Source organism: Pseudorca crassidens, chromosome 2 (genome assembly GCF_039906515.1).
Source record: "Pseudorca crassidens isolate mPseCra1 chromosome 2, mPseCra1.hap1, whole genome shotgun sequence".
Lineage (NCBI taxonomy): Eukaryota > Metazoa > Chordata > Mammalia > Artiodactyla > Delphinidae > Pseudorca > Pseudorca crassidens.
Window position 1 is genome coordinate 170,781,309 of NC_090297.1, and position 25,452 is coordinate 170,806,760.

The window sequence follows — 25,452 nt, forward strand, 5'->3', positions numbered from 1 at the left end:
TTTAAATTTGACAGCACATTTGATACAGCAGTGCAGGTAAATACGCAGATCACCTTATTTATATGCTACCTATGACCTCAGCATGCAGCCTTCAGCTTTGTGAGGTTCCGTGGATAGAAAGATGGATGAAGGAATGAAGTTTCCAGCGTCAGTCAGTGTTATTATCGGAGTCTGATAATCTGTCAGCTGAATTTTGGAGAGGGGGGAGAAATATGGACATGTGGGGGAAGCCTAGGACAGGAGTGACCATTTCTCAAGAGATCCATTTTTGCTAAACCTCAGTTCCCTGAGTCACCAGAATCTCTGGTTCTTTAGGAATGGAAGAGAAGTATCACTCCATCTCTCCTATAGAGGTTTCTGAAGTGATGAAACCAAACTCCTTACTCCATTTCCCATTTCTTGGATCTCCCCACCATCCAAGTTTATTTCTCACTGTGGACCCTAGTTTCCCTGTCTGTAAAATTCGTGCCTATAACTGACCGTCAGTTACTGTGAGTTTTATGATTTTCCAGTAAACAAATAGGCCTAGATGTGAGTGTGGAGTTCACATGCAGACATAGATGCTCCAGAAGGAGTCTTGAAATCCTATACATCTTAACTAGTTAGCTACTAGGTAAGAGTGACTGAGTGTTTTATGAGATGGACAGCACTAATTGTTCCCTTTTCCTGATTTCCCGCAATATTCCTTCCTGGACTTCGGATAAGAACAAGAACTGATCCTGCCCTGTCTGTTTGCCTTCTGGAAGATGGAAAGATGAGCTGTCGTAGGACAGCCTTGCCTTAGCAGCAAACAGAGGAGGCAGGGACTTGGGTTTCTGAGGGTGCGACCCAGCGGCTGCTGAGACTGAGAACCATTATGACGAATGCTGTGCGTGGTTGATGTAACTCCAGAGAGACATTTCCCATGGTTCTTGCATGAAGACTGTGCCTCTAGTTATAGGAATCACTTTTTTTTTTCCCCCAGAAGTGGTCATAATAGCTTTATCTACACTCTCGTCTTGTTCTTGTGGTGAGTGGCTAAGATGGTCCAATGTAGTTATGCAGTTTCAAAAGTTACCTCTAACTTGATTTTCCCCCAGACCTGTGTTAGGTTAGTTGTTATCCATGGGGAATCTGATTGGCGGAATGGGGGGGGGGAATCGAACTTCATTATTTTCTTGCATAACTTCCATGCAGCCTTCATTCTTAGCACGGTATGTTGACCTCTGAAACACATCACATTTTCCTTGGAAAAACTTCATTATTATTTAGCGCCCACATCATTCTTGGCACATAGTAGATACTCACTAAAGTTTGTGAACTGATTCTTTTTTTTTTTTAACATCTTTATTGGAGTATAATTGCTTTACACTGGTGTGTTAGTTTCTGCTGTATAACAAAGTGAATCAGCCATACGTATACATATATCCCCTCCCTCTTGTGTCTCCCTCCCACCCTCCCTATCCCACCCCTCTAGGTGGTCACAAAGCACCGAGCTGATCTCCCTGTGCTACGCGGCTGCTTCCCACTAGCTATTTATTTGACATTTGGTAGTGTATATATGTCCATGCCACTCTCTCACTTCGTCCCAGCTTACCCTTCCCCCTCCCCGTGTCCTCAAGTCCATTCTCTACGTCTGCGTCTTTATTCCTGTCCTGCCCCTAGGTTCTTCAGAACCTTTTTTTTTTTTTAGATTCCATATATATGTGTTAGCACACGGTATTTGTTTGTAGATACTCACTAAAGTTTGTGAGCTGATTCATTTAAAGCTTTGCTATAAACAACTAGCATCACCTCTTAATCTCAGGTGCTGAGAAGTTAAGGAGCTCATTTTGGGTGATGGTGTGAGCTAATGTTGGTGAAAAATCAGTAAAAGTCAGAATGCATTATCCAAGTGTTCAAACAAATGTAACTCACAACAAATCCCCAAAGTTGAATAATGTTTTGTGGGAAGCCCAGGTAAGTATGGATTTCTATTTCAAAACTGGGTTCAGATTTATGTTCAGAGTTATTCCCAAAATAGTAACACTTTGGATGTGCATAGCACTTTAAACTTTTCAGAGGTTTTCGTATTTATTTTTTCTTTTGGGTCTCAACATTCCTGTGCATTAGATAGTGTGGGCATTAATTAGTACCTGTATTTTAATTATTAGATAACTGAGACATAGCAAATTAATTAATGTATATTAATTATATGTATTGATACAGTTAATTAATGACAAAAGCTAATTGGCCAGGAAGTTCTACCTGGTATCTAGCTCCAGTTTTCCATGCTGTGAAATAAGTTAGTTTCTCCTTATTAGAAGGCTCTAAACCTGTCTCAATTAAATAATAATCATCCCTTCTATGGTATAATAATATAAATAATCTAGTATTTTCTAAGTTGCTAGTGATTTTGACTTTTCAACATTATTATCCTTTGTTCTTAGACATTTAAGGGAATGAGCTACTTTTTTTTTCCTTTTTGTTGTATCTTGGTCCCATCTTTGGGATTGTGGGTTCAAATAGTCATCACAGATAGAGTGTAGCACTTAACTGAGTATACAGTTGTTTAAGAAAATTAAAGCATTGAAAAATAAAATCCTTAGAAGATAGTAGTTATAGGTGTGATGACAGTTGGCATATTTAATTGGCTGCTATAAAGTATTGTTATTAAATCTTTGCAGTTCAGCATTTTGTAGCTCAGAGGACAGAATTTAGATATAGAAAATTCAAGTTCAAGTTCCGATTCTATCACAGTTCTGTTTCCTCATCTGTAAAATGGAGAAAACACTTGTCTCACTTTCTGTCTTGAGAATCAGTGTGTGACTGTAACTCCTTTTCTCACTGTTAAAAAGAAAAAGAAAAAAAATCCCGATATCTTCTTGGGATATATGCAGTCATATCAATGTTTCTTAAGAACATTATCTTGAGAATTCACCATACTCTTTGAGAAGTGGCAGAATGGAGGACCATCTATGCCATCAGCTTCATGTCCTTGACTAACTGGTGTCTAGTGTCAGAGGTTTGGTATTTCAAGTTATGTCCCACACTTGTAAGCCAGACATAGAAAATTATTGTGATGAGGTTTATAACAAGGTTTATAAAGAATAATGATGGCTATAGTTGACATAATGCCTTGCAGTTCATTCATTTATTCATTCAACAAACGTCTATTAAGTGACAAATTCAAGTAGCTAATATGAGTTCAGCATAGTACAAAGTGCTGAGGATACGAAGTCAAATAGGCTGTAGCCCATGTCTTCAAGGAAAATGTTAATTAAAAAAAAACTTTTTTGACGTAATTGTACACTCACATGCAGTTGTATGAAATAATGCAGAGAAATGCTGTACTCTTCACCCAGTTTCTTTCAGTGGTAACCACTTGCATAATTATAGTATACAATATCATAACCAGGAAATTGACATTGATAGAGTCCACTGACCTTAGAACTTACAAGTTGCACATGCGTTTGTGCTTGTGTGTGTGAGTTGGTGTGTTTAGTTCTGTTACTGTATATGTAGATTCCTCTGTCCAGCGCCACAGTCAAGATCAAGAACAGTTCCATCATAAGGTGTTCATTTGCTTTGATATTATACTTTATAAGAAATTATACTTCGTCAAAGACATTTTAGGTTGACCGATTCTCATGTATTATTTATGGATCACTGGGGGTGCAAAAACCTCTTTTGATGATGCTTACAATATCTATCTCCTCTTTTTCTCATTTTATTTGCTACCATCTTACTGCAGGCTTTTCTCATCATTTATCTTGCTGGATAGAATAGCTTCCTAGTTGGGCTTTGAACACTGTGAGTTCAGAGGTCTGGTCTATTTTATCAGGTTCTATGCCTGAAACATGATAGGGATGAATGAGTGAGTACATGGGCAGTGCTGCACTCAAAAGTGTGTTTAATGAAGGCACAAATCGGGTTATGTCTTTTCTCCTTAGAAATCTTCAGTAACTTCCCATCTACAAAATAACATCTAATCTGCATACTATAGTATTTCAAACCTTCCACAGTGTGGCCCCAAACTACTTCCTGAACCCATAGCAAATTCCAGATCCCCTATAGCGTTCTGCAAAACTACCCCCTCCTTCATTCTCTGAGCCTCCCCTGCATTCGCCCACTTCTGGGTCATCCTCCTTCATCCTAAAACGGCCTTTCTCATTCTTTGCTCATTGATACCTTTCTGAACTCAGTGGCACCTTTGCAAATAATTTTTATTCACTCTTCCTATACTATGAGATACAGTTCCCATTTAACAGATTCAGCAACTGAGGTTTGTAGATAACATGTCAGCGCCCACAGTTAGTTGGCACTAACTAAGTAATAATAATGTTGGTGAACTCAAAGCCGGGGCATCTAATTAAAACTCTTATAATCATTTCCTAGTTCACCCTGTAGGTTGTTTTGTTTAAATCAAATGTCCTAGCAGGTTTACTTTGACCTAAGGAGATATAAAAATAGCTTTTCTGTGTTTCATGCTGTATCTCACAGATTCTCAAGGTTGTGTGAACAACACTCTAATTTAGAAAATTTGTGCCCCAGTGTTTAAAGTTCACCGATTTTTGCGGATGTGAATTTATGGTTTCTTCCTTCATTCACCAGCCTGGGCACAGGAAAGACAGTGTGTTAAGTGCGGTTGTAGAAATAGGCTCACGGAATTATGGGAATATCTAGGGAAAGAGGTGTCAGGAAGGGCTCGCTGGACATGTGATAACTCAGTTGAGGTTTTACTAATGAATAGGAAATGGCTTATTGTTAGGGGGACAGGGAAAGCGAGATGCATTCCAGAGAGAAGGGAAAGCTGGTTGGTAGGAGGAAATACAAGTTGGCAAGCATTGCATATATACGAGGTACAAGGCGGGGAGAAGTGATATTTGGGGTCAGAGAGGATGGCCAGCCAGTGAGGGCAAGGTCCGGACTCCTTGGCTAAGGGGCCTGGTTGTCGACATGTAGAGTGTTGTGGAGCCATTGAAAGAGAGAGGTTGTAAGCTTGGCTAGATTTGTCTTCAGGAATGTGCACAGTTTTATTATTCTGCAGAATCCTCTTTTCAGGAAAACATGAATTAGCTATATAATCATGTCGTCTCTCCTTAGCGAAGTACTAAATGCTGTAACCTTCATGTGTATGAAAGTTAAAGGAGGGAAAGAAATGTGCTCTGTGATTTATTTCCTTTCCTGCTAAGGAACACCATGCCGTCTTCCTACTTGAGAAGTACCTGGTAAATTGGTGATGAAATAATTTTTTAAGTTGATTGAAGTTACTCTGCAAGTTTTCTTTCCTGGAAGCTCCTTTAAAATTATACATTTGTTTTGAAATGTACCAACTCAGGTTTTATATATTGTACTTTTCCCCTGACACATGTTTATTGGGTTTATACTGATACATAAATCATATTTTTAAAACTCAGGTGACTCTCCTCTTTTTCTGATTTCCACGTTTTAAATCCTGTTTCCGTATTCTGTCTCCCATAATATCTACATCCTTATTCCAAACACAAAACCAAAGCAAACCAAAAAAGTTTAAAAGCCCACTGTGAATTACTTACAATGACACATGACCACATCGCTGCTCACATATTGCCTGTTTACTAAAGCCATTCTATCATGCGCCATGTTTGGATGAAGAAAATGAGGAATGAAGTCAGGTTTGCTTTCTTTACTTCCCAAATATGCACATGGATGCACGGAATTATTTGGTATTTACAGTAACACATATTTCATGTTTTAAAAACAGAATACAGAGGGGTGTTTATCGTTCAGATCAGTAGAATATTATTCACTATGGGCCTAATCTTGATTTCAGCCTTTGTCCTGTTAATAGGTTAGAAAAAGGTCTGGCCTCAGAGATGGAAAGCTGGAATTTGGACTGAGTTCTGCCTCTAATTCTGGGTGTCCTTGAATAAGTCATCTGTCTCTCTTCCCTGACCCCCTGGGTCCTTGTGTGTAAATCAGAAGTACAGCTAGATGTTGATGAAGAATTTTCTAGGTCTGGCTATTTAAGACCTGGTACAAGGCATAGGAATCGATAGAAACTTCTAGTAATATAAAGTTATTATGTTTAACTTTTTTTTGGGGGGGGGGGGCCGCATCGAGTGGCTTGTGGAATCTTAGTTCCCTGACCAGGGATTGAACCCAGGCCCTCAGCAGTGAGAGTGCGGAGTCCTAGTCACTGGACTGCCAGGGAACTCCCATTATGTTTAAACTTACTGTTCAAAATTTTCTCTTTAGATCAATTTTATCAATAAAATTCACGTATAACAAAACACGTATTTTCCATGCATGTTAGGTGAGTTTTGACAAAAGTGATCCATATAACATACAAAAATATAGTTTAGACATAAGTATAAACAAGGTAGAAAGTGTTAGGGCTTCCCTGGTGGCGCAGTGGTTGAGAGTCCGCCGGCCGATGCAGGGGACACGGGTTCGTGCCCCGGTCCGGGAGGATCCCACATGCCGCGGAACGGCTGGGCCCGTGAGCCATGGCCGCTGAGCCTGCGCGGCCGGAGCCTGTGCTCCGCAACGGGAGAGGCCACAACAGTGAGAGGCCCGCGTACCGCAAAAAAAAAAAAAAGTGTTAAGGGGAAAAATTTCTTTAATGACCCCCTCTAGCCATTCCCCACCCCTTGGTCCAGACAACCACTGGTGATTTCTGTCCCTACAGGTTAGTTTTGCCTGTTTTAGATCTTCACATAAACAGAATCTTGGAGTGAGCACTCTTTTGTATCTACCTAGTTTTTGCTCACCAGAGTATCTCTGATATTGTATGTGGATGATCACAGTTTGTTTCATTTTTATTGTTGACCAGGATATATATATACACACACACACATAGATACACACACACACACAAATGTATATACATACATATGTATAATTTTATAATTCCATTATATGATAGTTTGTTTTTCTATTCATCAGTGATGGATATTTGATTTGTTTTCAGCTTAGGGCCATTATGAATAAGCGCTGATACACATTTGTGTATCGTTCTTTTTGTGGACATATGTTTTCATTCTTAGTAAATATCTAAGAGTGAATTGTTGTGACGTAGTAAGTATCCGTTTAATTTCATAAGAAACTTCCAAACTGTTTTTCTAAAAACGTTGGACCATTTTATACCCTGCCAGCCATGTATGCGAGTTCTGGTTGCACCACACCCTCACCAGCATTTGGTGTTGTCAGTGTTGGGAATGTTAGCCATTTTTAGGAGTGTGAAGAAAACAAAATTTTCTCTTTAATTTGCAGTTGTAATAGAAACTCTAAAAATTATATAGTACAAATTACTGTGTATGATTTAGGGATATCAGAATTAGCATATTGCTTAATGAATATTGAAAATACTAAGTGTTATTTTATATTTTACCATTTTTAGAATCTCTAATCACTGATATGTGTGTATGACACCCACTGATGTTTCTATAGCACATGTGTATATATATATGCTCGTGTGTGTGTATAAGCATATTTATTCTCATCTCCAGTTTTCTTGTTTGTTACAATGTCCTGAACGATTTCTCTTTTTTCATAATCTACCATGTCTCTTAAAAAGCAGGCTCTTATTATTGCTAATAGTCGAAAATATCTGTCTACCTAGTTAGTCAGAGGATTATATCAGTAAAATGAGAGATTCTTTCCTGAAAATGTACATCTTTATATAACAGATTTAGGATTATTAAAATTGGGTATAAAGATACTACCAGTTCGGTGATGGACTTCACAAGTTAAAGTCTTTTCTACAGAAAAATGTATTTATGGGTGATAATCATGTCTATCGTGAAAATAAATATTTTGATCATAACCTCTCCAGTGACTTACTGACATTGAGGGGTTGATATCCTGTAACCCAGCTAGTGTTCTATGTGACTGGGTTAGAGATCAAAAGGGTAATGCTTCTAATGTTCATAGAAGAATTAGGTAGTGAGCTAGCTGACTAAACGTGTAATCAAAACTTCTCATCCTAGGATTCAAACGATGGCTTTTCTCATTTTGTAATGTATGCCTCTGGATCTTTATGTACCAATGCCTTTAGAGATAACAGATTTTCACAGAGTCAGAAAGCAATAAAATACACTTAGCAGTAAATCTTTACTGAGTGTAGTTTAATCTTTCTCTGAAGCAGAAAGCACTTTATAATTTTATAGCCCCACAGCTTCATTATTGTGAATGCCAGTTATTATATTGGCTAAGAGCAGAAGTGATGTTGAATCAAAACTATGTGCTAATAGGATCTCGGACTGGGAGAGATGGATGTGTGTTTACCTATATACATCCCTTTATTTTAAATTATATATGATTTTTTTTCCATTCTCATTTCCTCCTAGGTTTCCCCCCAGCTTCCCCTCCCCACCCCTGCCCAGTCTTCTCTACTTTTTCTGAATTTATACATCACTCTCAGTTTCCTTAACAAAAATACAGTTTCAGGCTTTCTCTATGTGAAAACCATGACAAAGTGATTTTATAGCCAGTCCTGAAAGTGACTAAACTTGACAATTGTATTTTATGACAACCTCTGCTTTCATGTCCCCGGCCTACTTTTATATCACCATTTTTTTTTTATCCCAAATATGAACAGTTTCATATCTCTGCATTGGTTGAAAACAAATCCCTTTACCAGGAAGACATTTTAATGGAGAAGAGTATGCTTCACTTAAGTCACCAGAGCCTTTACACCTTAACTCTGTAATATTCAATTTCTCACTCACCAAGAACCAAAGCCTTTTTTTTTTTTTTTTTTTTTTTTTTGGTGGTGGTTTGTGTTCCTAGGGGTTGGGGAAGAATTAGTATTATGGAACTAAACCAGATTAGGGGGGAATGTGAATTAGATTTGGTAACAGATGGTGCTGTGGAAATTAAAGGTTCTTTGCGAATGGAAGCGACAGCAGCTTGTTTCTGTTCTCTCAGTCTCTCCGTTCGTGCACTTGATAGACGGGTATAAATCACAACAATCCTGTCTTGACAGCCAATTTCGAGAATTTGATCTGGTTAAAGACATGACTTTCGTGCTCCACTCCCCAAAACCTGCTTCTACTTTATTTTTACGCAGCAGCTTGTCATATTTAGAAAAGCAGACTCACCTGCCTCTCCTTAATGAAATTTTTCATAATTACAGTTTTAGCTGTTTAGTGTTAATTAATTTTCCATTCAGCCTGAATTTTCATAATATCTCTGAGGGATTTTTCCTTCTCTTTATTTCCCCACCGTTTTTACTCATGCCTATGCTTTTGTTGTTTCTAAAGATGCTTTTCACTGTCAGAAGTTCTTATCAGAGGCACTATCTGAGAATCCTAATTACCAAAATCATTATTTGGAAAGAGAAAGGCTTTCATGGGAAGTAGTAAAGTTATCAAATCAGAAAAATTTTTAGAGGTATCGGAAGCAGTCACCCAAAGGGCAGTTATTTCAACAAAATTGCACGAAAAGGTGAGTGACAAGGCTTTTTTTTTTTTCTTTTTGGCTGATAAGAGCTGCAGAAATGTCTGCTCCATCAGCTAAAATAAACCCCACCAAGTAAATCATGTGACCACAATGTGGCCGAACCAGTTTGCGTCTGTGTTGACCCGGTGAGGATCTAGGAAATGTGAATTAAAGTTCAGAGAATCTAAATGAGAGACTAGAAATTCCGAACACATTGGGTGGACTCTTTACAGCCAGGCCCTCAGGTCTGACCAGCTCAGGAGAAAAGAACTAAAGTTGCCTCTGACACATCCACGTGGCATTTGGACAGACAACCTATCAAGGAAAAGGAAATAGAAGAGAGGAGGAAAAAAAATCACTCCAGAAACAAAGATTCTTTGAGCGAGCAACTAACAGTTGGTAGAAATGCAGCTTCCTACTGGCAGTCAAATCAAATGTAGTGACAACTCAAGGACTCCCCGCTGCTTGCTGACAGCGTGGTGTCACACACGGGGACAAACATTCACTTAAACACTGATTGCAGAGAATTGCCCATTCCGCCAACGCCTCCCACCAAAAACGTCATGAGCAAAAAGAGAGCCATTTCTAGGAAAAAACCAAGAGTTCTGCTCCCTGGATCCCACCAGATGATCATGGCACTATTTGGCCTTTGGTCACCCGCTGGGAAGGATTCCTCAGTGGACTGTAGTTGCTGTGGTTGCATTGTTATGTAGCAGGTTGTTGGCTACGTACTTTTTCTTTCTCCTGAAGCACGCACTTTTTCTTTCTCCTGAAGCACGTGCGCGCGCGCGCACACACACACACACACACACACACACACACACACGTGTGCACTGCCCTAACCGTGAAGCTTGGCTAAGTGCAGTAGCAGCCAAGGAAACAAAAGGAAGTTCGGGGAGTGTGCTTTCATGCAGTAGCCCTTGCTCTCAGTCTCATCTGAGTCACAAGCCAGCATGGGTTTTATTTGAGTAAAATCTTGGGTTGGCCAAAAAGTTCGTTTGGGTTTTTTCAGGCCAACCCAGTATAATTTTTTTTTTTTTTTAATGGCAGCAGTTATTTTAGAAAGCACGTGGGCTCATCCTGCCATTTGACAAGGCAGGATGAGGGTCAGAGTGCGGTAGAGACCTGCATCCGGTCACACAGCACTGAGTCCCCAGCTGGAACCACAGCGCTCCTCCCTCTAGCGCTGTAAGAAGACACAGTTTGCTGAGAAATGAAGGAGAAGGCAGACAAGGTGTGGGAACCCTGGTGTCCTACTTTTTTTTTTTTTTTTTTTGTGGTACGCGGGCCTCTCACTGTTGTGGCCTCTCCCGTTGCGGAACACAGGCTCCGGACGTGCAGGCTCAGCGGCCATGCCTCACGGGCCCAGCCGCTTCGCTGCATGTGGGATCTTCCCGGACCAGGGCACGAACCCACGTCCCCTGCATCGGCAGGCGGACCCTCAACCACTGTGCCACCAGGGAAGCCCTGTCCTACTCAGAATTGAGACTAAGATTCAGAATTTTTTCTCTGCACGTTTATCTTTGGACCTTTGAATGACAGACCACAAGCGAGTCCTTCCGATCTGAAATCCTGGCCTCTCGGTGGCTTCTATTGTCTTCGCTGGATGGTGTCTCACTGCTGAATAATCTCTTTTACAAAACCCATAATGCTGCAGAACAAATCCTTCGTCATTTGCATGGCTTGAATTAAATATGTGCGTATATATATGTTATTTTTCATTGCCTGCAAGTAGTGGCTTGGGTGTTTAAGCTTCACCTTCTCTTCAGGCAACTAGCTCAATGAAATGTTTTCTTTTAAAGAAAGAAGACAGAGGAAGGAGTCTTAGGATTAATAATTAGCTGATTTCCCCTCCCCCACACCTCCCCCCAACTCTCCTACTTAAGCTGAACAACACCTAATACCAACAGAATATCATGGTAACCTCTGCTATCATAGATCACCCCCAGACCAGCTGCTTTTGCATCCAGATGTTAACTACTGCAAACTAAGCTATTAAGTTAAAAGTATAAATATAGTTTATCCACTGTCCAACAGGGGAAGATGTGGTTTATTATCTGGTGGTACTATGAATCTCCCTCTAACATAGAAATGTTCCAAAATGCTCGAAGCATTTTATTTATGCTTATTTATTTCAACAGTGATTCCTCCTCAGCATCTCAGCTTTCTCCCCACTGTGATTCACCCGGTTTCCGGGAGTGTTTCAGAGTTCCACTCCAGAGGAACTGGCCTGTCTCTATGGAGGCAGCTGGCTTATTGGTCATTGTAATTGCTTTTGCAAAACATTTTCTTAATGAGTAAAGGGTGACATCAGTATTATGATCTCAATATCCTTACATCAACTCTTGATAGCATTCTTATTTCCTCTTCCAGCGTAGCAAAGAGAATAGGAAAGGGAGATTCAGGCAGCCTGAGCTTTCATTGACCTGGATTTGATTTGTGAACTCCATCACTGGAGTGTGTGTGTAAAGCATCCATATTCGATTTTTAATTTGTAAAGATCAGTGCATAGACTTTCTATGAGTTGAATGTCTGTTTATCTCTGCTCTAGCGAGGTGCCTTTAGAAGGTCTTCGTTTAGCTGTCAGTTCCCCCGCTGTTGTGTCGGCTTTTTCTCTTCCGTGTGCTCCTTGACTGCTTGAAAACAGAATTGTCTGAACACAAGCAAACTTTATTGATCCATATTTCTGTTTGAAAGACCAGAGATTTGTAGAAGGAGGAGACTATTTCTTTTCTCTAGAAAGCTTACTGCAGAGGAGGTCTGCTCATGGCATAGTAAATCTCTAAGACTGAATAAATGTTACATTCAGCATATATCCTAAGCTTCATTTTGATGATTTATCTTAGGTAGTTTTTTTTACCCCATACTAACCTTTTTTTTCTGGCAGGGTCCCCACCTTGTGCCCAGGGCTGTTTCACTCTACCCTGGAGATAGTGATCCGTCAACACTTGGGCATATCCTACATCAAGATGTAGAGCACGTGATTCTAAAGCCCTTCTGGGCCTCTGGCTTTTGGTCCCAGGGGAGTAACTTGTGTAAGGAAAGAACTCTCCTTAGGGATTGGAGATAAAATGCTTGTTTTGCATCCCTTGTGCATCTGAGTTGCTGACTAGACAGTTCTTGACGTTGTCTTCTAATATCCATAGGTGTCCTGGACTTGGGCAGTTGTGAGGATATAGTTAATTAAGCTGCATTAAGGCAAATATACACACTTGTTAGAACACTTAATTTGCCTCAGTAATATTGATTACATGGCAGAAGTTTGTTTAAACTGAATGGTATTTTTTTCCCCTACTGCTACAGTCCTTGCATGCAATCTGTGTAATAGCTAATAGCCATCATCAGTTAAATATCATGTTAGTTGTAAAGTAATGTCATAAGAATTGATTTGGACTTGGCAGTGGAGGAGAGCTCTCCCTTCAAAGCCAATGTAGGTGATTAGCCAGAGTTTTAAGCAGAATCATGGTTCATATAAACTGTGTATATTTTATAGACTTATAGCTGCTCTATATTACATGAGAGCCGATTATATTAAAGAAAAGCTCAGACAGTTAATTATGCAAAACATCATGTATGCAATTACCCAGTATTATTATGCATTTAACAGTCTTATTGATTTGCCAGTAGCTCGCTTACTGTATTTAGAGCTATAACCAAGGGATGCGCACCCCCAGATTGACATAGGTCCAAGGAAACAAGCTAAGGAAGAATTACACTAGTAGACGCTCCTGCATCAGATCAAATCCTTCAATGCAGAAACTGTCAACAACTGTAATGAGCAACACATTGTGATATCACAGGACCATTTCGTTTCCCATTAATAAAGTTTATCAACCAGGAAGCATCAGAAATCACCTGGTAATGCAAACGGAAGCAATTGCAATTGCCAACGTCTAAAATAGTCTGGATAGCTTAACAAGGCGCTGGGCAGTGGCCTCTGGCTGGAATGGCACAGTAAGAAAGGATGCGGGTACTTCCTAACCCATACACTTAGAACACAGTGTGAACAGTGCACTTCTCTTTGCTGAAAAGGAATGGAATCCATTTCCCTTCCTTTGTTTTAGGAACAACAGCAGGAGGAAAGGCACAAGGTTTTATAGGTCTTTCTCTATATCCGATTGGATGGCCAACCATCCTGGGTTGTCTGGACTAAGGAAGTCCCAGGACATGAGATTTCAGTGATTAAATCAGGATAGTCGACCAACCTAATTTCAGAGCAAAATGGAACACTGGAGCCCTAAAAGCAGATAGGGTTTCAGCAAGGTCCTTCCTGGTCATGGTTTAGCCCTAGGTATGAAATTATATTCCTGGGGTACTTTCAACGACTGGCCAGAAATGAGTTCCAAGTGTCCTGTTTTTATTTGTCCTAAACTTCTTTGCTTAGTGTAGCACACGTGGCCCTTGACAGAATTGGGAGAGCGTTCAGCTTACACAGAGGCTCCGATTTGTTACTTGAAGGAGCTGGTCCCTGCTTCCCACACAACTTAGTTACATCTCTTGTCAACATCTCAAGCCTCAGCTTTGTGGGGAGCTGTTTGCTCACTCTGGTTGTCGACAGAGAAAGTTGCAAAGTGTCTTTTAGACTGTACGCACAAGTTATTTGTTCAAAGAATCAAGAAGCGGTATCACTAAATCACTGTGATCATGTTATGCAGACCTCTGTTCCATTAGATGGGCCTCCACGTTTATTAAAGAAGACCTAAAGTAATATCTAAGCGTGTGTGCATATGTGTGCATGTGTTTTCATCTTTCTGGCGTGTGGGTCAGGATTTACAATTCCTTCTTTACAATTAATGGTCTCCTTCTGTTAGGTTAACCAGGCAGACCTGAAGATATTTCTTATTAAAAGAAAAAATCCTCTCTCTTCCTTCCCCAACTAAGCCAGTGTACCTTAATGCAATGATGATATGTTAGACCCAGCAGTTGTCAAAGCAGCGTATTACTGTGATGCCATAATGACACCCTGTCTCTGTAAAGTAGTCATGTTTTCTCAAATCACACGTTGCACCGTTGATTTCTGACATGACACTTCATTCAGTTGCTTTCTCTTTCTTCAGCATCACCATTCTTTGACAATAGCAGCTGGTGCCCATTTTGTTACTAAGTGATTCACATTTTGCCACTTTACGAGAGTGCAATTAGTTGAAGCAGGAGAGAAAAAAAAAGAAGCTCATTGTAAAGTGGCGTGCTTGGAGTTGTAACTCAGACTGCCAGCGGAGCTGCTGGGGTCATGAGCTTTGAAGCCTGGGCCTCGGGGAGCTGCTGCCTTAGTCTCGGAGGTTTTCTTCTAAAAGCATTAAAACAAAACCCCAAACCTGTAGACTAATAAAAGCTTCTTATTTTTTGAAACAAAAATACTTAAATATTCAATCTGGTGATTTCGGCAGGTAGAAAACCGACCAATCCTTATAGCTTCATTCCTATTTTGGATAGGTTAAGTTATGAGCAGTAAGTAGGACTTTTGATAACCTTCGTTTCCAACCCTGAAGTTCCCTGATTCAGTGAGAGAACTAAGGATTCTGTCTTCTTATTTCTCTCTCTCTCTCTCCTCACATTTGTAAACTCGCAGGTTTGCTGGCTCCATTGTTGTTATGTAAAAATTTGAGATATAAATTGATAAAGTGTTTGGAATTTATAATGATGATGGGTACCTTTTCTGGCCCTTAAGGATGACAAGGAAGAAAATAAACTAGTGAATTGTTTAGTTGTCATTTATTTAGCCTATTTCGGTGTCTGTCACTGAAATATAGGTATAATAAAATTTCAAAAAATCTTGCTTTGGTGTTAAAATCAGGAAGGCCAAAGAAGACCTGTACACATGTGTTGCACTGATGCACCACTTTTTTTAGGAGGGAAATAAAGTAGCAAATGAACTCAGGTTTGGTATAAAATTCAACAGGTGAAATGCAGCTGCGTATTACGAACTTTTATTGGGTTGGCCAAAACGTTCGTTCGGGTTTAGGTGAAACTAAAAGACACATTTTTAACTTTCACGAAGAACTGTTGAACAACGTATTCACTAACCGAACGAATGTTTTGGGCAACCCAATAGTTTGGTGAAAGGATTAATAATATTTAATCATATATAAGCCTATGGAACGTAGGCTTAAGTCCCTTCTGGGAAATGTAGACCACTCGGGACACCTACACATTGCCCAGAAATTCACAGCAGTTCACTCATAGTCACACGTTTACCTGGATCTAGGTAGCCTCTCTGAAAACAAGCTTGATAATTATAATATAAATGGAATATTAACTTACAGATGATCTTGTTTTCCCCTCCAGCAGCAACTTTAATTGATTCTTATTCTTTTTGTCTGTCACTTTCTCCCTGTACATGAACACCTGTACGTACAGTTAATCAACTGTCCAAAATTACATTTTTAAATAGTCCAGCAACCCAGAAGCTTTATTTGCCTGATCATTAGTATCTAACACCAAAGATAAATGTTACTCTTGCTAACCCTTAGGCAAGGCTGGGCAAGAAGTTCCTATGTTGAAGCAGGATCATCAGAATTTATATATAAATGTATATATATGTATATATGTATAATATATATAATAGAACATATGTAGAATATATATAGAATACAGAAGACTATACCTCAAACTGTATTGAAAATACTTTCTAAAGCACTGCAATGTCTCTGGCCTCTGGAAGGCTATTATATCCCTCAAATTTAGTTTCTTATATGGAAAATAAATGTTATTCTTGACATGGTATTTCTCCCTCCAGTTTATTCTCAGGGTGTTCACTCAGAGAAGATGTTTAGAAAGTTGCTTCTCTTTTTCCCTTGTGTCTCCCATCATTTCTCTTAAAATAATAAAATAAAAACAACTCTACGTAGCCTTTAAAATAAATATTTCCCACATTTTTCCGACACATGTTATTCTATTTGTAATTCTTAACTAAGTTTAGATTTTTATTAATCCAACGTGACCTAAAATTTCTGCGTTAACAGCACAATGTGGAATTGGGCTTACTCTCTTTGGCTCCGGATAAAGCCATCATCTTGAAAATGGCTCTTTCTGACAAAAAGGTGTTCTTTTGAAATAAAGTCTTATTCACTACATTCCTCTTAGAGTTAATGTGAATTTTAGTGCCTCTAATTTTAGGTTGAAGTGAAGTCTAGAATAAAACCCACCAGCTGACAATTGAATTTATAGATAGTTGTGAATATCTCAGGCTTCAATAATAGAGCTGTAGAATTTCAGAGACAGAGAGGGAGAGAATTAAGACCCACTGTAGTTTTAGGGTATAATGTAATGGTATCTAGGAAACGTTCAGTGTAATGAGCTAAGTAGTAATTAGGAGACAACTGTGTTCTTTCAGAAGAGTCTGTTTCGGTGTCACTCCAGACCCTGGGGAGAGTGACTCAACAGGGTAGCCCTGTAGCCAGCGTGGTGGCTTCTTCAGCCACTTTTCCACTCATGGGTGAGTGTGAATGTCATAGAGCCTCTGTGTGTGCCAGCACTACCCCTCTTTGCTTGGCTATTTAAAAAACATCAGTGAACACCTTGAAAAACTCTCTGTTGGCTTCAGGACATTTCCGCACTGGACTTTGGAGTCAGCCCTGAGTTGAAATCCCGACTCTTCCACTTCCAAACTGTATGACTTTCAGGAAATTGTTTGATGTCTGAGGCTCTGTTTCCTAAAGAGTAATACCTCCCTCACAAGGTTGTCTTGGGGATTAAATGAGATAATATTTGTAAAGTACTCAGGTCAATGCCTGACATGTAGTAAGCACTTGATAAATGGCAACTCTATTATTATTTCCACTGGGCAAAAAGGTATTCATTAAGGAAGCAGTTCATGTCTGAGAAGAAACATGTAAAACCTACAGCACTGATCCAGCATGTTCACTTTCCTTTACAGCTACAATGGCCAGACTTGTGTAGGAGAAGAGATTGCCCCTGTCCAAAGGCTTCCCTGACCACTTGAACTTCCTGAATTTTCTTACTTCCATCCAGATTATTGCAAAGTTAGGGGCTGAGATTTTCGAGGAGACAGCTGGCTGGAGACACCCAATTTTTCAAAGACCTTAACAACATGCATTTGACACATAAACATTTGGTGACTTTGCAAATAACCCTTCCATAAATAGGAGGGTGATTCCTCACCTTGCTTCTCAGTCAAGAGTTCTGCACATTTTAGAAGTCCATGAGAAAAAGCCCGAGGGAAAGAAAATTGGGATAAAATTGAACAGAGACAATCCAAGAAAAGAGAGAGAGAGAAAAGAGGGCCCAGGGAAAGGGTGGTCAGTTTTGTGATCAAGCAGCTCAGAGCAACTCTCCTTGGGAAAAAGAAAAAAATGATTAAGAAATGGTGCCTCGCAGGCAGATGGCGAAAGAGTTAATTGTCATGGCTGTGAGAAATTCAGTGCCAGAGAGAGGAAAGGGGAGCAACTGTGTTTTAGTACCCTAATAACTTCTAACTGTAGTCTAAGATCATAATGTATGTGTGAGCAGTCCAGTAATTATAAGGTAATAAGTGAAGTGGTAGAGTAAGTGCTTTAAATTAAAAGGAATTTGCAGGGCTGCTGTAAGTCAGTGCCGACCCGCTTTCTTTCAAACGTTGACTTGAGGAAAAGTGCTTAGCCCAGGGTGCAAGCTGGGAGACAAGGAGAGCGATCTATTAATTACAGAGCTCATTAACAGTGACGGGACAAGGCGGCAGATGCGGGAGGGAGCGGACGCCTGGTTCAGGCTGGAGGGGGATATTTTTTCTTTCACTAGCTCTTGAGGAAAGGACAACCCAAGTGGGTGGGCGAAAGCAAGAAGATATCTTTGTGGATTTCTCCTTCCTGTTTGCTCTCTCCACATCCTGAGTTTGCTTTACTTTAGAAAGCAGCACAGAACTTCCGATGGGAAATCTGCTAGGTAAGAGGCAAACTTCTTGTTCTGGACGCTTTGCTCTTGAGACCGCCTTCTCGGAACCGTTCAGTGAACATTCCCTGATAGGAAATAACCATATTTTTCTTCGTTTGAAAGTAGCAGAACAGTGGGGGAAGGGGGCACCCGGAGGAGAGCATGAAATTTGTGATAAAATATCATTAGATTTATAGTGAAAGAGATAATTGCATCCCTTCGGTTATCCTGTGACTACTCCCCCAAATTCGAGTGAATGACCATTACCCTGTGGGATTCCCATAAATCAACTTTCCACCGGGAAGCAATTATCTAAGTTTGTTTCTCAACGGTCACCTCTTCTTTGTATAGTGGGCTCTCAGAAGGTTCCTAGAGACTTGGCTAAAAGGGGTTTTGCACTATGGCGAACGGGAAAGAAAATAGGACCAATTATATCTTTTCATCTAATTACCTCTTCAGAAATTTAATCACCTACGGGTCTGACAAAGTAAGAGGGGCAGTCTGTTTCTTCTAGATAAGAGAGAGAGTTTGTTAGATTAGATGCTTCATCACATTTCCTTTTAGGAGGTATGATGTTAAAAGACCAAAGGAAGGGGAGAAAAAGAGACCATCGCAAATCTCATTTTTTCAGGGCAAAATTTGATACATCCTTACTTTGCTGAATATGAAGTATCAGGTTTATGGATTCACAGGTATACTGAAGGCTCAAATGGCTTTTAGTGATTCCTCTCTTCAACAGTGGCAAATCGCACATGCAGACACGGACACATGTAAACACATGTACATGTTTATTAATCAGTGCTGGTGATCATTTCACTGTTTTGTGGGCTCTAGGAAATAATCCTTAAATATTGGCTAGCATTTTATCCTTGATGTCTTTCTGTATCGCTAAATGCCTAGGAAATAGAGCAATTTAATTAAAGAGGCAACGTGATTGAGGATATATTCCCTGTGTGTCTTAGATCAATAAAAGACACAGTTATGCTTATGGAAGCGTGCTGACAAACAGTAATTACAGAGCTGAGGAATCATCTGTTCAGCCTTGACAATAAAAGTTTAGTTCTGCTCATAATAAAATGACTGCAACATCAGAAAATGGAAGAGAAAAGTAGAGTGAGGATAAGGGTAATTTTAGAAGTGATATGGACTTTGCAAATTACTCCTCTTCCATGGATAAATTTAGAATCTAGAGAGTTGATTTAGATACTGACAGTGGTTCTCCAAGAGAAAGTTACAATGAAAGGAACTGGATCAGTTAGAGCTTTCGTTTATGGCCTGTCTGGGCACTTTGATGTAACCCTGTCACGCCCTTATGCTGAATACCTTGTTGTAGAACAAGAGATGTTGACTAGAGAATGATGTGTAGTCCTTAGTTCTTAGGCAGCACTCTCTAAGAGCAATGTCTTTAACGTATGAATTCTCTTTTTTTTCTCCTTTCGATCTTTTTTTGCACTTTCTCTATTTTTTCACCTTCTCTTTGTTTCTACCTATTTTGGTATCTCTGTTTGACACTCTCTCCTCTTTCTCTCTCTGTTTGCACCTCCCTAAACCTCAGGCTTCTCTGCAGAATGTCAAACAAAGATCGACACATTGATTCCAGCTGTTCGTCCTTCATCAAGACGGAACCCTCCAGCCCAGCCTCCCTGACGGACAGCGTCAACCACCACAGCCCAGGTGGCTCTTCAGACGCCAGCGGGAGCTACAGTTCAACCATGAATGGCCATCAGAACGGACTTGACTCGCCACCTCTCTACCCTTCTGCTCCTATCCTAGGAGGTAGTGGGCCTGTCCGGAAACTGTACGATGACTGCTCCAGCACCATTGTTGAAGACCCCCAGACCAAGTGCGAATACATGCTCAACTCGATGCCCAAGAGACTGTGTTTAGTGTGCGGTGACATCGCGTCTGGGTACCACTATGGGGTAGCATCCTGTGAAGCCTGCAAGGCATTCTTCAAGAGGACAATTCAAGGTGAGTGAGAGTTACACCTGGTGATACCCACCCTCCTCCAGCCTCATGTGATGGTTGGTTGGTTGGTTTTCGTGGTTCTGGTCCTTGTTAGTCAAGTTGTGCATTTTTTTGTGTGTGTGTGTGGTACGCGGACCTCTCACTGCTGTGGCCTCTCCCGTTGCGGAGCACAGGCTCCGGACTCGCAGGCTCAGCGGCCATGGCTCACGGGCCCAGCCGCTCCGGGGCATATGGGATCTTCCCGGACCGGGGCACGAACCCGTGTCCCCTGCATCGGCAGGCAGACTCCCAACCACGGCACCACCAGGGAAGCCCAAGTTGTGCATTCTTAATTCTATCCTGAGTATAAAATAGAAATAGGTTAAAATTGATAGTGGAGGATTTGTAGAATAGACTCCACCCCCCACCCCCATATGTTCCTTATCAATTCCACGTTTACTATCAAGCTCTAAAGATGGAATGATAATAAGCTTTGGGTGGAGTTTAAAAGAGCACAGCTGTTATTAGAGCAGTGGGGGTCTGGATAGCAACTGAACCGATGCGCACTGGATAAATAGTGCTTTTACCTCTTCTGTTCTTCGTATAGCTAAAATGATAAATATTTTAGACCAGTGGTTTTCAAACTAGAGTGTGCATCAAACCCGCCTGGAGAGCTTGTGAAAATGCAGATCACCCACTCCCAGAGCTTCTGATTCATTACATCTGTTTCAGGTAGGGGGTCTGAGAATTTACATTTCTAACAAATTTTCAGATGATGCCGATGTTGCTGGTCCAGGAACTGCACTTTTGAGAATCACTTCTCTAAACAAATTTAATTTTCTACACCCTTCCTTCTTTTCCTGTGGTTGGATGTACTTTCCCCACCTTTTTAATAAATTTGTGTGAAAAAGCTTCCAAACTGTACCAAAATATAAAATATGCCTCCAACGTATGTAAGACATACCCAAACCTTTATAGATCTCCGTATTTATAAATAACAATATTATTTCCCACCGAAAAATGTAGAAAAACATGACTGAAATTTGTATGTGACCCTTTAAACTAGGAATCCACAATACAAAACTCAGCTCCTTTTCAAAGCTATAGATAATTACAGAAAATTAATTTTCTTACAGAAAATTACTTTTCACTTGTTTAGATCCTTTGTGATACACTTTTGAAGAAAATAGAGGAAGGAAAGAATCATTGTTTATTGAGGATCCCCAGCACACCAGTGATTCTATTCTGCTCTGCTCCGTGGTTTACAAAGTGTATCTTCTGGGAATGTCCTGGCGGTCCAGTGGTTAGGACTCCACACTTTCACTGCTGAGGGCCCAGGTTCACTCTCTAGTCGGGGAACTGAGATTCCACAAACCACGTAGCATGGCCAAAACAAAAATACCCAAAATGTATCTTCTTAACCAGTTATAGAGATAAGTGCGTTTTCCCTCATGTCAGTGGTTCTCAACTTTGCAGGCTCACTGGAGTCACCTGGAGACATAAAAAAGAAATACTGATGCCTAGGCTCATACCCCCAAATTCAGAATTAATTGGCCTTGGGTGTAGCCAGGGCAAGCGGGGATTTATGAAAGCTTCCTAGTTAATGCTTCATCTAAAGCCAAGGTTAAGAACCACTGCACCCTACCGTGCTGTGTTCTGTGACAGTGCTTCTGAAGGTGTGGCTGCTATCAGTATCACCAGGGAATTTGTTAGAAATGCAGATTCCCATCCTTCATCCCAGATTACCTCCGTTAGAATCCCTGGGGGAGGGCCCAGCAATTTGTGCTTTGCCAAGCCCTCCAGGTAACTCTGATGCTCACCCGAGTTTGAGAACCACAGCTCTGTTACCGTGTCGCTGCTCATTTACCGCTGACAACTCTTCTTTTTCATCTACTGGTCCCTTGTTGGACATAACTGAAATCAGTTTAATAATTGTGTGACACGCTTACTGGTTTTTAAAGTGCAAAGGAGATGATGTTTGTTAAACTCTACTCCTTCTAAATGTTTTAACAAAAGTTGATTCTGAACCCCTTTATGAGCACAGAGAGTAATCTTCTACCCTTTCCTTTTAAGAGCATGTGGGCGGGCAAGTCTTTTCACCCAGTAGCACTGAAGATCTTAGTGATTGTCCTTAGTGGAACAGGTGGTACCATCTCCCATTGCCTTTGTGCCATCTATCACATAATCACTTCCTTGATGTATGGCTGATGAATACACAGTTAAAGAGTTAAAGTGCACAGTTGTTCAAGGTATCATAACTCTTACATAATAGAGTGGATCTATCAGCCTAATCTTTTCACGGCCTTTCATAGTTTTAACGGAAGAACACAAGCCAAGTTAGTGTGGAGTATGTATGAATTACCTAAATATTTTAATAGCTGTATCTTCATATTTAATGGATCATCGTAGCTATATTTTATTAGCATTTTCTTACAAAAATCCTTCAGCCACTGGACCTTTCTTTTCTTTCTTCTCATTTATAAACTGAAGGCGTTAATACCTACCTCAAGGAATGCTTCTGGATAAAGTGAAATACAAGATCACATGTAAAGTGAGTAAATAAAAACAATGATGATCTGTGTGCGAAGCTTCCTCTCACTTTGAGGCACTTGAAAGTATCTCTTCAGCTTACTTACTAGATTGCAAAACTTGAGAATGAAAACACACTTCAAATCTTCGGGTTCTTACCAGCCATTGTCCAACAATATTAGAATATGGACGCTACAGGGCATCTCAAATTTAAACTGTTAGTAATTTGATTTTGTTTAACTCAGTTTACACAGCTCGGGGTCTAACTACACAAAGATAAGGGACTGTTTGGGGATAAATTAACAGATACTGTGTACACTGGTGTAAGCAAAATGGTCTCAATATGAAAACCATTCCCAGTTACTCAACAAATATTGACTAAAAACCTACTGTGGGCCTGGCACTGTGCTGGCCTGAGTTTCAGCTTAGCAACACTTTACGAAAGCTTGGTTCCCAAAGGGTTGTGGATTGCAGTGAATTCCTCCTATAAATGTCTCCTGCTTTGAGAGAATACCAAAGTTTTTTGTTTTGGAAGGGGGGGATTGAAACAACGTGGTCCTCAGTATGTTTTCCAAAGATAGGACAACTATGTGAAAACATTTCCTGACAGTTGTTTAAAAAAAAAAAAAGAAAAGAAATCCTATCGCTTAGCTATTAATAGCCGTGCAATAGTTACTTACCGGCGATCCCTGGAATAGAACAATTGGACTTCTATCGCTGATTCTTCCTTAGGATGCTGAAATGCTACCAAAAGTTTCACAGGGTGAACCACAGGGTGATTCTTGGCATTGATGTATAGTGCTCCGTTCTACTCCATATTGGAGACAGCAACTTTCAAGGGTTTTGAGCAGCAGACAGACATGTCACTGTCCAGATTAGCACTCTGGGCTTGCCCACCTGGCTGTGCTTGTAGCTGGCAGCTGGGTGGTACTCCTGCTGCCCTGCTACCCTGCTAGCTACATCAGCGGGCCTCGTGCCGTGGTGCTCACTTAGCCCCAAAAAGGCAGTGAGGCAAATAAAGGGATTAAATTGTGAAAGTGTAATGTAATAATTAGGGTGGTAATTGTAAGGGAGATTGGAACAGCCCCTCCTTCCTCTGGCCAACTAATGATAGCGATTCAACTCAGAAGATGTTGAAAGTGGCCGAATCTGTTGCATCATCACAGATGCTTAGTCTGATGTGGAAGGGACCATGGAATCCATTCTCATGCCTTGAGACAGCATTGCGGCCAAACTCTCCTTGACCCATGGTAGTCTTTCCCTTCCCTCCCTTAAAGCTCTACCGAAGAATGAGAAAGGATTATGCAACTTCCCTTAAGAACGAGTCTTTCCACCATCTCATAGCCCCTATGGCCAAGGGGGTAAGTGTGGCTTCCTGGTTCTGCTCTTATTGACTTGACTAAGGGACATAGATATTCAAAGCCATAGTCATGGGAATATTTCCTCTTTAGAATTTTTATTTCTTGTTATAATTATTTAAGATTGGTTATCCAAAATGTAATACATTTTAATAGTTGGACAAAATACTTCTTAAATTTAGAGCCAAAAGAACATATATCCAGAGCACCTCTTGCGAAAAGTAATGTGAATTGTTCTTTTCAAAGCTGAATGTGATATTCCAGTTGCGAAAGGCAATTCATCATAAATTTCAGTGAAAGTCAACCAGAAAGGCATATTTTACTTATTGACTGTTTCTAAGTTATCATTGGAAAACTATTGAATTAGGTCAACACTTAGGTAATAGTCAAAGTTTTGGAAGGTTTTAGTTTGCTTTTTTCTTTCTTTTCTTTGTTTTTCTGACCAAAAACGTTTTAGAGGATTTTGACTGTTCTATCATCCCACAGGGTTACAATGGCAGCAATGATTTCATTGTCGTTTTCTAGGCTTATTAGTTTTTGTGTGTGATATCGTTATTCTGATTTTTTTTTCTAATTCTAGTTTGGCCTTAATTCATAAAAGAGTGGGAACTTCTGTGGGGGTTTTTTTGTTTGTTTTTTTTTTTTGTTTTTGGTACCTTCTCATTAAGAGTTTTCCCTGGATTCTTGTTAAGGAGGTAAGAGAAGGAAAATATCTTTATATCCCCCCAAAGTCAATATATGTTTCATTATTTAATTCACAAAACACTCACCCCCTGAAGTTTTTATGCCTATATAAGAGTATGGAAAATAAATTGTATATATTTATTAATATAACCATTTCAACCATTCATTCTTGTGCTAGAAATATGGCATTCCCCCCCTCTTTTAAAAAGAGGATATTATGGGCTTCCCTGGTGGCGCAGTGGTTGAGAGTCCGCCTGCCGATGCAGGGGACATGGGTTCGTGCCCCGGTCCGGGAGGATCCCACATGCTGCGGCATGGCTGGGCCCGTAAGCCATGGCCACTGGGCCTGCGCGTCCGGAGCCTGTGCTCCGCAGCGGAAGAGACCACAACAGTGAGAGGCCCACATACCGCAGGAAAAAAAAAAAAAAAAGGATATTTTTAAAGTAGGGGATTATTTTTTTTAAGATATTCATTCTAGCATGGGTTTTGGATTCATATAAAACCAGGTCCAAGTCTTAGCCACTTACCTGCTGAGAAGCCATAACTTCTCTGTGCCTCCCTTCCCCAGGTGGTAAGGATTAAATGAAGAGACTATCAAAGAGTCTGGCCCATAGTAAGGGCTCAATAATTGATTGACTCTGCTTGCTATTGGCAGTATGACTGGGCTATTCAAGCATTGGGT

General features: G+C 40.3%; 1 protein-coding gene across 13 annotated transcripts in view; it reads left to right on the forward strand.

Moving 5' to 3' along the window:
- Positions 1-25,452, forward strand: part of ESRRG (estrogen related receptor gamma) — a 639,858-nt gene that overhangs the window by 444,609 nt on the left and 169,797 nt on the right. For all 13 annotated transcript variants that reach the window (XM_067729747.1, XM_067729742.1, XM_067729749.1 and 10 more), the window contains one exon: positions 19,808-20,223. In XM_067729747.1, the coding sequence (XP_067585848.1) occupies positions 19,821-20,223 (403 nt within the window). In that variant the 5' untranslated portion in view covers positions 19,808-19,820. The remainder of the gene's footprint in view (positions 1-19,807; positions 20,224-25,452) is intronic.